Here is a 15,726-nt window from a genome sequence, read left to right on the forward strand (position 1 = left end):
GGAGAGATTAATTATGAGGGATTGGCTCACTCAATTGCAGACACTGAGAAGTTCCATGACCTACTATCTGCCACCTAGAGGCCCAGGAAAGCCAGTGGCGGAGACCAGTTCAAGCTTGCAGGCCTGAGAACCCAGGGAGCTGTTAGTGTAGGTCCCCGTCTGAGTCAGAAGGCGTGGGAACCAGGAGCACTGATGTCAAAAGGCAGGAAAAGATGCAAGTTCCACTTTCAGCAGAGAGCAAATTCACCCTTCCTGTGCCTTTATGTTCTATTTAGGCCTTCAGTGGATTAGATGCTGCCCACTCACACTGGGAAGGGAGGTTCTTCTCCACTCATCTACTGATTCAAATACTCATCTCTTCCAGAAACACCCTCGCAGACACACTCAGAAATAAGTTTTGCTAGCTATCTGGGTATTCCTTAAGCCAGGTAACTGGACACATAGAATTAACCATCACAGTGATATTTGAGCAGATTTCAGGGAAGGATGTGGGGGAGTGATCTCAGGGAAGAGCATTCCAAGGAGCAGGAAAAGCCATGCAAAGACCTGAGGTGGGTCTGTGAAAGCAAGAAGACTTCCCATGTATTACTTCTCTGAAATGCTTGAGACCAGAGGTGTTTCAGATTTCAGATTTTGGGGGTTGTTGAAATATTTGTATAGACATAATGAGATATCTTGGCAATGAGACTGAAGTCTACACATGAGATTCATTTATGTTTCTTACATACCTTATACACATAGTCTTAAGATATTTACATACAATATATTAAATAATTTTGTATGTTTTGACTGAGACTTGTCACATGAGAGAAGATGTGGAATTTTCTATGTGTGGTGTCATATCAGCACTCAAAAAAGCTTTGGGTTTCAGATCATTTCCGATTTTAGATTTTGGGATTAAAAATGCTCAACCTGTATTTAAGCAGAGTTTGGCAGAGCATTTTGGAGAGAAGTCGAAGAGAGAATTTCTGCTTTTGGTAGAAACTAGGGCTAGAGAACCTGTGATGAGTCTTCCAACTTGATATTCCCTGAGTGTATGATTCTCTGGTAGCTGGGAATTGTGAATTTGGTAGCAGCAAGCAGCATGGGTTAAGACCAGAGGTGCCAGACCAAGGCTCACAAATCCAAATGGTGAAGGGGTCAGACAAATAGTACAAACATTTTAAAAGATTGACAATACATTCAAGATTTTAAATTATTCTGAAAACCAAATGAAGCATGTTTTCAGGCCAAATCTTGCCTAGTGGCCACCAGTTTGAGACCGTTGCATTGCAGAAAGTAAAATCAGGAGTGTAATGGTGTAATACATATGTAAAGTCTTAGACAGGAAGTCAAAGGAGAATAAATGATAAAAGAAGAAATCTGAGAGTCTTTGATGAGAACTATTCCTTTGTTGTGACTTGACAGGAAGCCCAAAGAAAAGAGAGAATCAAAGATTACTCTATAGCATAGAGCCCAGGAGACCAATTCACAATGACTTTGCTCTTCCCCAAGCGAAGGTCATATTGCTTATTTTCCACTATTATCAATGGCTAGATACTGATTTGTCCTCTCATTGTCTATTTATACATAATTGCATAGCATTTAGGAACTTAGAATTTAGTTAGAGGGAGAAAGGTAAGCCAGTGCAACCTTTTTCAATTATTTTGTGTCTACCGTGTAATTGCAATTATGAAATTTTTTGGCAGAGGCTCAGAAATAACTGACTGCGATAATTACAAAAAGACTGATGAAGCCCTCATTCTTTTTGTTTTGATGTATGACTTGCCCTATTTCCTTGCTGCAGGTGCTTTCGTTTGCAAGATGGTGCCATTTGTCCAGTCTACTGCTGTTGTGACAGAAATCCTCACTATGACCTGTATTGCTGTGGAAAGGCACCAGGGACTTGTGCATCCTTTTAAAATGAAGTGGCAATATACCAACCGAAGGGCTTTCACAATGCTAGGTGAGGCCACTGGATGTGCCAATGGCAGTGTGAATGACATTCTTCATTACCGAACAAAGAGAACCATATTTTTAAACTAGAAGAATAGCTTCTTATCTAATTTGATCTCAGTAGGCATTGGAATACAATTTGAGAGTCTCAGTGCTCTCCCTGTTTGCTTCCAACTCGCCACCATCTCTCTTTTAGGTCAACCTCAGCACTGAAAATGTATCATTTTGGATATACTTTTTCAGCTTACATCCTAAATGTTTAAGCACTACGCTCAGCTAATCCAGGATAACCCCATCAGTGGCATTGCCATATTAACATTCATTAGATCGGGAGCTGTCATCTTTTGCTTGTTTGTTTTGTTTTTTAAAGACAGAGTGTCAACTATGTCGCCTAGGCTGGTCTCAAATGTCTGGGCTGAAGTGATCCCCCCGCCTCAGCCTCCCAGAGTGCTGTGATTACAGGTATGAGCCACTACGCCCGGCTGGGAATTATTATCTTCCGATAAGAGGACTCTAAGCTAAAATAACAAGGGCAGTCCGATTTTTTTTTTCTTTTTTAGACAGGGTCTCATTCTGTCAGCCAGGCGGCAGTGCAGTGGTGCGATTACAGCTCATTGCAGCCTCAACCTCGAGCTCAGTGATCTGATCCTCCCACCTCAGACTCCCAAGTAGCTGGGACCACAGGTGGATGCCACCGTGCCCAGCTAATTTTTTAAATTTTTGGTAGAAACGGGATCTCTCTGTTTCACAGGCTGGTCTTGAATTTCTGGGCTCAAGCCATTCCCCCTTGGCCTCTCCTTGTGCTCCTGTACTCTCCCTGTACTCCTTGGTCTTCCAAACTACTAGGATTACAGGTGTGAGCCACTGCACCTGGCCAGGCAGGTTGATATTGACAGGGAGCAGGAAATGCGTTTTTAGAAAAGTAGAGAACAGGGGTGCTGCCCTTGTGGTGAGAACAGAAGGGTAGAAGGTGACAGAGTACATGAAAACAGTGGGTGCTGAGTGCTGGGGATGCCTGACAAAGGCATATTCCACCCACTTTATACTTTTGCTTTAGGCATTTCTGGATTGTCAGCTTGCTGTAACTATTCCTGAGTCAGCAAGTCACAATGAACACATACCTCATGATAAATTGTAAACTTGAAAAAATGTCCTAAAGTCTAACACAGTAAAATGGAAGCATTTCTCTATTCAGTAATTATAATTGAACCATTTAAAACCTTAATGTGCTTCACGGTGGTTTGAATTTAATAAAGGTAATGATGAGAGGTGTAGCAAGCAACTAATGTGATAATCAAAGAAAGCAATTTTTACTAATAGCTCACTTGAGAAGAATGAGTAAACATTTATTTCTGCTGTAAGAATTTAGCCAGTATTGGGCTGTGGAATTACAGAAAAAAGCCTTGCAGGCTTTGCAATGCCAAAGTCATTTTAAATAGCTTGAAGGTAATAGCTAAATCATTAGGGGAGAAAGATGTTGGTTTTAGTTAGTTTTAATTTTATGCCACATCTTTCCTACTAAGAATTCCAAGATTTCTGGGCTTTTAATAATTGACATCCTTCCAATATCAGAACACTTGAAAACAGCATGTGGGGATGGAAAGCGAGTAAGGAAAGGATCCCATGGAGGAGGGGAGTTATTAAAAAGGAAAGCGAAGTGGCAGGAGTGACAACATCTCAAAGCATAGTTGGTAGTAGGTCAAGGTAGTTCCTACTCAAAAGAGACATAGAAGCCAAGAAGGTTTTAAAATCAAATAGACCAATCTCGCCACAGGGGCTTTTGTAGACTGTTGTCTAATGTCACACTGTGACCCAGCTTTGTCAGTCACTATTTGTCTGTCACGTCCCATCCCTCCTTCCAGCTGAGATTGCCTAGACCTAGACAGGGGGTCTCCAATCTTTTGGCTTCCCTGGGCCATAATGGAAGAAGAAGAATTGTCTTGAGCTACACATAAAATACACTAACACTAACAATAGCGGATGACTTTAAAAAAATACTGCAAAAAACTCTAATCGTAAAGAAAGTTTACAGATTTGTATTGGGCCACATTCAAAGCCTTCCTGGGCCACATGCTGATTGGACAAGCTTGGCCTAAACCATCTAGGCTTTCTTGCCCAGATGTGGTCACTGAATCAGTATTGTTCGTCTAACTCTACCCCTTCTATCTCAGAACCATCCAGGGATCCAGGAAGGTAGGCAATGAGCTACGCCAGTTAGACTCAATTCCTCCAGAATTTGTTCTAAAGACCAGAAAAATGATTGGTCATAAGATAACTACATGTGATTAAACTATAACAGATGTGTATGGTAATATGGAGACCGAAAAGAGAGAGAGTGAGAAATAGAGACGTCCAGACAGACAGGCAGACTTGTGAGTCCCACAGATGCCTGGCATCATTGGATCATGATGAATTTCTATAGGCAGTACCAGATTATGTGTTTCTTTATAATAAACCCCAATTATGGCTTAAGTGAGTTACTGAAACCCAAAGCAATGAACTGTTTTCTTAACGTTCCACCCAATATAGACAGAACAAGCAGAGTTCGAGCTGGAAACTTTTCCCCCAAATCAAAGTTGGGGATCTTGGTTCTGTCCTCTTCCATGTCTGTTAAGACACATGAGTTGAAATTGTTCTTGGTAGTTAATCCTTTTTTTTTATTATTATTATTTTCTAAGAGGACATTATTAAAGCAATTCCTTTCAACAAGTTCGTGGAGGACAGGGAATTTGGAAAGAGCATTCTGGTTTCTGAAGTTAGCGTTTGTTTCCTAAATAAGAAAATCATGCCCATGTTATGGTACTTAAGATAAATGTGCATTTGATTTTAAAAAGAGGTGATAGAGGGTGTTGTATGTCATGTTTAAAAAGTTATTCATCCATTCAGCAAATATGGATCAGCCCCTACAGAGGGCCAGGAATTTTCCTAGGACTCTCATTTGAAGAAACACAAAAATAAATGGTATTGTGTTTGCTTTCAAGGAGTTGGAGGAAATTGAGAAGTGAGTAAGGGCAACCAAGACACTGCACTAGAGAGCATGAGGAGACAACAAGAAATTAATAGTCAGTTTATTTGGAAATAGTGGTGGCCTTCAAAGCTTCTCTGGAGAAGGTGATTTCTGAGTCAAGTCCTGGAAAATGAATACAGATAGACACTGGGAATAGGGTGGCCAGGGAGTGGCACGATGCATTCTGGGATACGGGAACTGAAATCAGCGCTGCAGCCTCCCCAGTAGGGGACTGCGGTGTGAAGAGCGAGCATGGACTGAAATGAAAGAAAAGAGACAGGCAATGGAGATGGTCGAGAACCTAATGGGCCATGCTAAGGAAACTGGGTTTTATCTTGTAGGCAATGGAATGCTATTAAACATTTAAAGCTTGTTTTATGAATTTTATTCCAGCAGCAGTTTTGAGGGTGGTGAAAGAGGGGAAGCGTGAACCTTGGGGGAGACCATGGCACTGCCCTAGGGCAGAGAACAGCTGCTCTCCTATAGGGGACCTTGATGGTTAGAGAATTATGCATGGATGTGTTTTCCTCAACTGAGTCATACTCTGATGACTTCATCACTTCTACAGGTGTGGTCTGGCTGGTGGCAGTCATCGTAGGATCACCCATGTGGCATGTGCAACAACTTGAGGTAGACTCCAGCTGGGATTGATAATCATATGTTGAATAGTTTTCTCACCCGTCTTCATTGTAATTATTTTCATTCCTGCAGGAGCAATACAGCAAATTTTTATGACCTCAAGTATTTCACTGGAGGTCTTTCAAGTAGAATAAAACAATTTTTAAGGTTCATTTTCTCTGTTTTATCTAGCTCTTCTTGATATATTGTTAGGACTATAATGCTTAAAATACAAATTTTAAAAAATACACGGGTCACTTTCTACATTTTCCTGCAAGCCAAGCATGCTTTTCCCAGTGTCCCCAAATGTTTTGTTACATTTTAAGAATTAAATGATTGCTCTAGATTTTTCTTTTAGTTTTCAATCACGTAAAAAAATTGTAATAAATTGTCTACCTAGTTGACTCTCCTTCAGAAGTCCTTTCTTACCTGCCTCCTATTCATTGACACATTGAAATTCTAATTGGAAACATGTCAGGAGATCATCTTATTCAGCCTGTCTCCTTTCCCCACATCTTTGTCTGACAGGCCCAGCCGTGCGTGGGGATTCACAGGAAGGAGAGCACTGAGCTGGTTTTAGGCAGGCCAGCCTGTCTGTTAGGGTGGACTTTAACATGTCTTGGATAGGTGATCTACCCAGACAGCACTCTTCAAAGACAGCAGGGGGTTGCTCGCATACCCTCTAAGATAATTTTTAAATGATTTATCCCTTTGTATCTCTTAAAATAGAGATAAGCAAATGTGAAACTTTACTGTCCATGTCATGTCATCCACAAGAATAACAAATGAGCCTAAGGTAAGATAGCATTTAAAAAGTAGCCTGATTTTTTTTCATGTAACTGATTTATTGAATGAGCTGAACTCCATAGGTGAGAGCAGAAAGTAACTTTATTTTATACCTTGCTACCTGTAAAAATGCATCTAAGGACTTTTTTAGTCCTCTTGGTGAAATATCATGGATGAAAAAATCTTGAGCAACTCTTCCAGTCAGATAATAAAATTTCTCTGCTCACTTTCACTCACAAGAATAGTGTGAGTTCTGTTATTAAACTGTCCTGTTCAGTACCACAATTACATAAATCCATACTCTTATTTAATCAGTTTACAATTTTCCCTTTCCTCAGTGTGGATAGTTTTCTGGCCCAGAAATGTGAAGGAGTTATGACCAGCTTCTTCTCTGTTTCCTCTCCTTGTGTTTATTTTCCTCTCCCCTGCCCCACCCCTCTCCCCGCCCCCTGTGCTATTGTCCGCCTCTCCCTCCTCAGAAGCTAATGAGGAGAACGGGGAGAGGAAGGGACAGATGTCACTGGAATCAGTGCCCTCTAGATGTGGTGGTATTGCCCGTGACTGATTATTTGCTTCAGGACTTCTCAAAGATAACAGCACTGAGACCTCCAGCCGGCTGGCAAGGAATCATGCCAGCTCCCTTCTGCGGAGGCAGCCCTTATCTTCAACATGAAGCCCAGACCGGTGGAGCCATTTTATAAATGACTCACTCTAGTCCCAAATGCTGTGGTCCATTTCTAGCCCATAGAAAACAAACAAATATATCCATTTTTAAATAAAATAAAAGTGTTTTATTTTATTTAATACAGAAAAAGTATTTTTATATATTTAAAAAATACTCTAAATATTTTTTAAATATATAGTTCCTTATGTTTATAGAAAATGCATGTCATGTCATTGGCAAAGCCAGACCTCACTGTCAAATAGATCAGCCCAGTCAAAGTTGCTTCCTGTCAGGAAAAAGTCTGATTAAACAAATGTATTAATATGCATCCCATGGCCACCCTCTCAGTCCTAAACTCTATTAGAAAAAGCAAAGACTTCCTGAGGGTATGGTCAGATGTTTTTATGGAAAATTTCAGATCTTCACTCTTCAATTTCAGATTTTCTATTCTCAAACACAAACTTCTTGAAATTTCCACTGCCTAATACCGTCCTGAGCTTGCAGAGAGTCTGAACTTATCACTGGGATGGTACAAAGCACCCTGCCTTCAGCATTTCTCACCACTGCTCTCTGCTTCACTTGCACTGGGCTCTCTTTCATGAGTGATGTATTTTGTCAATTTTCAGGAGATAGAAGCAACAAGATGGTTGAGTTAAAATTGTCATTGCTCCTCCCTCCTTACTGTAAGAAAAATGCGAGTTCACAACTTCGCAACACCAGTCAAATACCTTTTTTCTCTGCCAGGCTTTACCCTGAATAGAAATATATTTAAGAGAGAGAGAAGCACAAAGCCCTGCCATGGGTTTATGATGCCTTAATCAATGTGGCTTCACTGACATCAGTCATTTGAATTATATCTTTCTTTCGTGCCCCGGGGTAAGATTCAGCTTGGGTGAGAGATGTGACTTCTGGATGTTGGGAGAAGGGTGATTACAAAAGAGGACCCAGCATGGCACTTCAACCTTGGGGACAATATTAGGCAGTGGAATTTTAGAGAAGTGTATGTAAAAAGAAAATCTGAAATTGAAGATTAAAGATCTGAAATTTTCCATAAAACCATCTGAGCATGCCCTCAAGAAGTCTTTGCTTGTCCCTAGGGCTATGTGAATCTGATCCAAGACTCCCAGTCCAGCATGCTCTTAGATATGTCAGTCCGTGGCTCCCTGGTCATTGGCCCTTGCAGGCTTTGCTTCCATGGAGTCAGAATGAATGTATTTAACATTCTATTTCAAGAGAGTTTGAATCTTGAGATTATTTTGCAGTAAGTGTTATTCCCAGTTGCATTTGTAAGTAACTCCTAGGTCAGAACTTGAATTTTCTTACCTTTGAAGAGTAACTAAAAAGCTGCTTTTCCACATTCAATTCACGCTGAAGATTGGTGATAAAATTTTCTGGGAATGTAGGCAGAAATACATCTGAGACCTAAGGATTCACCTCCATAGTGAGTAAAATAACAATAGTTTTGGTGACTTCTCTCGTTTTCATTCCTGTTACCCAAAAACGCAACTTTTGAATAGACTTTAAATATTTAGTTTGTTCTCGAAGTAGCCTTTAAAGCATTATCTATTATTTATCATTGTTATTAATAAAACTTCTGAGTTTCTAAGGTGAGTCTACTAGAAATAGTATTAATAAACCAGAAGATACAATCTGAATATTTGTATATTGACAATAGTTTGGATCCCAATTTCTAATTCATCTCAGGATAAAAGCTGCCAGTTGCCTTTTTAATAACTTTCCAAGCAATCTTATCATTGCAATATATGAAGTAGCAGTAACAAAATACAGCTTTCAGTTTTTCAGTTGAAAAATGTCTCACGCCTTGTCAAAAATCTATCTCAACAACTGAAGGAGCAAAATAATTTAATAACAAACTAGCTAGCATGTACTGCAAAATATTTTTCAATATATACTTTGGCGATGTAATGCTCTTTCAGTCAATTGAAAAACTTTTCAAGTTTTCAATTGAAAGATAAAAAATGAAAGTAAACAGGCTGTGAACCTGAATTCCATTTAAAATAGAAATGATGGTATAAAACTCTTAAGAGCTTAAGCAGTGAAGTGGAAAACAACATAAGAACAATGAAAAATGTACATTTAAAATATGTACTGGGGACAAATTTGAAAGAGCTTACAAAATGTTGTATTACTGTAATACTTGGCTGATTTCTGTTCTTTTGATGCTGACTACTGCTTCTTTTAACAAATTATTCTTATTATAAAGATCAAGTATGACTTCCTATATGAAAAAGAACACATCTGCTGCTTAGAAGAGTGGACCAGCCCTGTGCACCAGAAGATCTACACCACCTTCATCCTTGTCATCCTCTTCCTCCTGCCTCTTATGGTGATGCTTATTCTGTACAGTAAAATTGGTTATGAACTTTGGATAAAGAAAAGAGTGGGGGATGGTTCAGTGCTTCGAACTATCCATGGAAAAGAAATGTCTAAAATAGCCAGGTCTGTTTAATGAAATATTCACCTCTTTAAAATATTTTTAATTAGTTGTGCTGGAAGGGATGGTTGCCAGGGCTCTCAGAACCCCTAGGTAATTTAGTCAAAGCAACCTTTGTAATTCAAATTTAGGGCATGGACTGACTTTAAACTCTTGAAGTTTTACATGTGGCAGAAAGAAAGAACAAGATTACCAGCTCGCAAAGCAACCTGGAAGTTACAGCTGTATGTAAAACAGACTTGGAATTTAGAGCATATATGGTGTGGTAGGAAGACTGTGGGCTGGTGTCAGAACTCTGTGGTCCTATGGGTACTCTCTCTGTCACTCACCAGCCATGAGATAGACATCAGTCTCACTCCCGAGGCTCTGCTTTCCTCATATGTACAAGGAGCATAATAACATCCATTCTTACTTAATCCCACCCAAGGATGATGCTAAAAGACATGAGATTGATCTGTATGAAAATCCTTTGGAAACCGAAGCATGTTATTTATTTTAAATTATTATTATTGATTTATTTTTACCTAGGGGCTTTGCTTTCTGATTTTATTCATTAACAGAAATTTTAAAACACGACTTACTGCTATGGTACTTGTAGTCCATATCATTTATTTAATAATCTACACTGAATGATTATTAGAAACAAGGCAAACGAAACCTTAAATGGAGGAGTCTGGTGATTTGGTGGGATTTTATCATCTTTCCAAGTGTGCAGTGATCCCTAGTGCTCTAGTGCTTAGTTTGAATGAAGAAATCCTTCCTCTCAATGAACAGGGGCCCCTAGACTGTTCAGCACCTTGGGACCTATTGCTAAGTTGTTTCCTCTCATTTCCTTGGAAGAAAGAGCTGTCATTGAAATAAAAGATAATGGGCCAGACCTGGTGGCTCATGCCTGTAATCCCAGCACTTTGGAAGGCTGAAGTGGGTGGATCACCTGAGGTCAGGCGTTCAAGACCAACCTGGCCAACATGGTGAAACCCCATCTCTACTGAAAATACAAAAATTAGCCGGGCATGGTGGTGGGTGCCTGTAATCTCAGCTACTTGGGAGGCTGAGGCAAGAGAATTGTTTGAACCCAAGAGATGGAGGTTGCAGTAAGGTGTGGAGGTTGCAGTAAGCTCTGGAGGTTTCAGTAAGCTGAGATCATGCCACTGCACTCCAGTCTGAATGACAGAGCGAGATTCTATTTCAAATAATAATAATAATAATGAGATAATAAGTATGAGGTTTTATAAACTTAAAGCACCACGCAGATGTATAGAGCTCTTGCAGATGTAAATCCTCTTTACAGATGTCACGGAGAAAATTAGTTTGAAGCCCTGGTTAGTCATATTGTTAAGATATATCAGGCTGGGTGTGGTGTCTCACACCTGGAATCCCAGCACTTTGGGAGGCTGAGGTGGGAGGATTGCCTGAGCCCAGGAGTTTGAGACAAGCCTGGACAACAAAGCGAGACCCCATCTCTACAAAACATTTAAAACTTAACTGGGTGTAGTGGCATGTACGTGTGGTCCAAGCTACATGGGAGGCTGAGGCGGGAGGATCATTTGAGCCCAGATTGAGACTGCAGTGAGCTATGATTGCACCACTCCTATACAGCCTGGGCAACAGAGTAAAACTCTGTCTCAAAAAAATCAAGATATATCATATAGATGTGCATTTTAATTTTATCCCTGGAGCTTCTCATATTTCATAATTTTTTTTTTTTTGGTAGAGCTGGAGGTTTGCCATGTTGTCCACGCTGGTGTCAAACTCCTGGATTCACACAATTCACCTGCCTTGTTTTCCCAAAGAGCTGGGATTACTGGCGTGAGTCACTGCACCAGACCCATATTTTATAAATGTTGATATTTTACTACCACAAGCATGAATGCTCTTTAATATAAAGTAAGAAGTTTATATTGAAGTCGCGGAAGTTAGACTTCCTAAATTCACATCCAAAATACAGCCCTTACTAACCATCCAACTCTGCAAGTTAATTAACCTTCTGTGTGTCTCAGTTTCTGCATCTATCAAATGGCTTATTGGGAAAAGTAATGACAAATTAATTATCCCATGCATCTAGCAGAGTGCCGGATTCATAATGAGCAGATAGTCAAAGAACATTTATGATATGGAAAATATTAGGATGGGAGTAATGTCAATAGGAAAAGATGATAATCATCCCACAAATATGATAATCGTCCCACAAATAACCTATCATGAACTTAATTTAAAAATTACGTTTGAGTGGACTAGGCTCAGACTTCAATAACTTTGCTATCAATTTGGCACATTTGCCAAGGAGAAGTTAACTAATATAGTGTTTCTTTGTGGGGTTAGGAAGAAGAAACGAGCTGTCATTATGATGGTGACAGTGGTGGCTCTCTTTGCTGTGTGCTGGGCACCATTTCATGTCGTCCATATGATGATTGAATACAGTGAGTGTTTGTCATTCTCATTTGACAGACATTCTCATTCATTCCTTACTAGAATAGACAATGAATCCTAGAAATGTGTCACTGTTCACTTGGATAATGAAATACCTAACATTTCGTATGTTTCTTTCATGTCTTCGAGATCACAAGGTTATTTTGTATGTGGTAGGTCATTATGTATAATATGACTAAATCTTTAATAATGACAGAAGATAAAGAAAATTTGGAGATTCCTCTCCCATGTTACTCCTTCTGTTCTCCCTAAGCTATTTAAACTTTGGGAAAGGAGTGATATTCTATGAGCATTCCCTATTTAGAACCCTGACTTGAACAGTCAGACCTGCAGTATATTCCCTTTGATAACCCAGGACTTACTATGGTTCTTAATATGATTTTGTTTCTGTAAGGCCAGTGAACATTTAAAGGGTTACTGCTGCTTCCAGTTTACATGAAGCTTGGAGTTATCAAGCTGCAATGCTATGAGCCCCCTACTATGTGCTGGACACCAGGCTATGCTTGTAAGCCTAGATTCTCTAAGTGAACACTTATCAGAAAGGTTATTTTTATTCGGATATCAGATGCCTCTCCCAAAATGACCTTGAGAACTTTTGACACCTTTAACTACTTATACAAGTGTAAGTCTTTGACAGATGACAAACAGAAGTTTTATTTAATGCTCATTAAAATACATGTACATTCTAAAATATTACTTTATTTCAGGTAATTTTGAAAAGGAATATGATGATGTCACAATCAAGATGATTTTTGCTATAGTGCAAATTATTGGATTTTCCAACTCCATCTGTAATCCCATTATCTACGCATTTATGAATGAAAACTTCAAAAAAAATGTTTTGTCTGCAGTTTGCTATTGCATAGTAAACAAAACCTTCTCTCCAGGACAAAGGCATGGAAATTCAGGAATTATGATGATGCAGAAGAAAGCAAAATTTTCCCTGAGAGAGAACCCAGTAGAGGAGACCAAAGGAGAAGCATTCAGTGATGGCAACATTGAAGTCAAGTTGTGTGAACGGCCAGAGGAGAAAAAAAAGCTCAAGCGACATCTTTCCCTCTTTAGGTCTGAACTGGCTGAGAATTCTACTTTAAACAGTGGGCATTAGTCATAACAATATCTCATAATTAATGCCCTTCAGATTGTAACCTGAAGAGAAAATTATTTTGAGCAAATGTCAAATACTTATTTTATTCTTGAGATGTTGACGAGGAGGAAGTAAATCATGTTTCCATTAAAAAATGACGCGAGGCTAGTCCAAGTGCAGTGATGTTTACAACCAACTGATCACAACCACTTAACAGATTTCTGTGTTCCTTCTCCACTCCCACGGCTTCACTTAACTAGCCTTAAAAAAGCGACATAGAAATACAATTTTGAAAGATTGGTAAACCATACTTTTAAGATTATTTCAGTGGATTTTAAAAAAATCTTGTACAGAAATCAATGTTTTTAGCTAGCAGTTTTTCTCCCACACAGTCACTGTAATGTGACTTTCTAGGTATTACTAGATTGGATACAAAAATAACTTAAAATTATATGTTCTTTCTTGAAAATTAAGTTAATAGTTCAAGGCTGTAATGTAATTTTTAGTGCACTGTTGAAATTAGGCGATACAGTCTCTTGGAGATAAGGTCTGTGCCTCATCATAGTCAAAGCAAAGGGAGAAGCAGCCAAGTGACGGATGAACGAGACTTAGAGGAAGATGCCTGTACTGGAGCTTTGTATAGTTCTGCCAGTTACCTGGCTGCCTTGCTGTGATGACTGGCAAATCACCTACCCTTTTTAAGCCTTCGTGTTTTCCTGCATAAACTGGAGGTGATACCTCCTCCACTTCACGGAGTTGTTGTGAGAACAAAATGAGATTTGAGCAAACAAGCCCTTTGTACTCTAAAGCAGCCTCAAGCTCTGATGCATTATCATAACTCCCCATGTCTCAGGTCTCCCCTTTCTGTTCTCTTTTCCTTTCGATACTTTCCCCGACCCCTGCCCAACTTTCCCTTCATGCCTGTATTGTAACTGGTTTCTCTAACCAAAACAAGAAAGTTTGGGGAGCCTCATTTCTGTGATATATTTAGGCAAAACTGTCTCATATGGTTATCTTTTTAAGCCCCTTATTTTCACCAATGGGATTTCTTATATAAAAGGAATTTTCTGTGTAGTTAGTAGATGAGGGTGTGAATCAACTCCAACCCCAGGTTAGGTTGTAATCAAAGCAACCCTGCCATTTGAAACATATGAATTAGAAGATCCAATAATGTAGGCTGTAGTAGGAGAAAAGCCTGTTACTTGGATCATATGATTCATAAAATTCCGTAGTACTAAGGCATCTGTGTTAAATAAAGATGCAATGTGGAGCATCTGACAGGTCCCAGTTCAGAAGTTATAGTCCTTATCACTGTGTTTCTGAAGCAAGCCCATGGTACTTGCAGTAAATTATTTACCATCAAAAGGTAGTGCCTGAAATGCTACTGGCCCCTGTAGAGACCAAGTGAGTTACTATTCAGTGACTGTGTAGCCATAACTTCCTATCATATGTTTCGTACTGTCTTACCCAACAAGTGTTAAGCATGGGCAGTCTCAGAAATAATTAATTCATAATAAAATGGAAGTAGTACATCCAGAATCACACAGATCAGGAGGGCACAGATAAGCTGCACAAGCAGGTGGAACATTGCTCCACATCACTCAGCACTCCTGCGTCTGTGGTCCCTCGTTTGCCTGCATTGTCACATACTGAGAGAGGTGTGTTAAAGTCTTCTACTACGCCTTATATTGGCTTATCTCTCCTTTTAAAGATGCCAGCTTTTGCTAGTGTGTTAAGGCTATGTTATCAGGTACATGGACATATAAGATTCTCAGATCTTCCTTTACGATTGGACATTTTGTCATTATGAATTGTTCTTTCTTATCTTTTAGCAATTGGGAAGTTTTGCAAGAATGCATTATCAAAAGTCCTCTAGATGTATTGAATAAATTATTAAAAACTATGTGTTCTGTTGTTCATAATAGAAACAATAATTCAACAGTAGAAAAAAATTCCTAGTGCCTGCCAGTAGAGGAGTGGCCAAATAAAGCATTTTACATTCTCAATATTTTCAAGGAATGTTTATTGCCACATGTGGCAGGTGAAGTCCTGCTAATAAAATGTGAAAACTACACATTCAGAAAGTTACTCCTAATGCTTAACGTGGTCTACTCCATGCCCATATAGTCTATAAAAATAAAATTCCTTTATTTATCATTCCATAAAGTTTTACATTCTCAGCTTGCCAAAGCAGGCTTATGATGATTTTCTGCTTTATTGCCCTAAAGTTTAACCTGAAGCCATTTAATTCAATTATCTGTAAGACTAGCATTCTCTTTAAATACAATGTTTAAAATGTTATTGCTATTAGTAGAGTAAAAAGCAGTTCACCTACTTTTCAAATGCCACATTTGTAGGTTTTGTGGAGAGTACAGGAGTCCTTTACATGTTAAAAAACAAACACCATACCCATTCATTAAAAAGCATAAACTGATAGTATCTTGTTCTCATTGACTTATTAAACAAATATTTTTGGAGCTCCTGCTGTGTGTCAGACCTATACACCCTCTTTCCCTCTCAATATCAAGAAAATCCTTTCTACTCTGAACTGTAAAAGATTAAAAAGAATTGACTAGCAAAAGTCATAAAAAACAGATGATTGATAGCTTTAAAAACAGACATGGCTTTACTGACTTAGATCTCAGGCCCCTTTCTGCTTTTGTTCACAAAAATTTTTGTTTTCCAGAACTGAGATTATGATGTATCTAAAAAAGAAAAAAGTTAAAAGCAAATGAAGTAAGATG

The 15,726-nt window shown here is 39.0% G+C and overlaps 1 protein-coding gene across 1 annotated transcript in view; it reads left to right on the forward strand.

The window, feature by feature from the left end:
- QRFPR (pyroglutamylated RFamide peptide receptor) overlaps positions 1-13,140 on the forward strand; it is a 41,352-nt gene extending 28,212 nt beyond the window's left edge. The window contains exons 2-6 of the mRNA XM_012473081.3: positions 1,787-1,945; positions 5,511-5,572; positions 9,235-9,470; positions 11,788-11,885; positions 12,603-13,140. Of these exons, the coding sequence (XP_012328504.2) occupies positions 1,787-1,945; positions 5,511-5,572; positions 9,235-9,470; positions 11,788-11,885; positions 12,603-13,003 (956 nt within the window). The 3' untranslated portion in view covers positions 13,004-13,140. The remainder of the gene's footprint in view (positions 1-1,786; positions 1,946-5,510; positions 5,573-9,234; positions 9,471-11,787; positions 11,886-12,602) is intronic.
- The last annotated feature ends 2,586 nt before the right edge of the window (positions 13,141-15,726 follow it).

The sequence above is a fragment of the Aotus nancymaae genome, unplaced genomic scaffold, assembly GCF_030222135.1.
Source record: "Aotus nancymaae isolate 86718 unplaced genomic scaffold, 86718_ANA_hifiasm-v0.15.2.pri h1tg000033l, whole genome shotgun sequence".
Lineage (NCBI taxonomy): Eukaryota > Metazoa > Chordata > Mammalia > Primates > Aotidae > Aotus > Aotus nancymaae.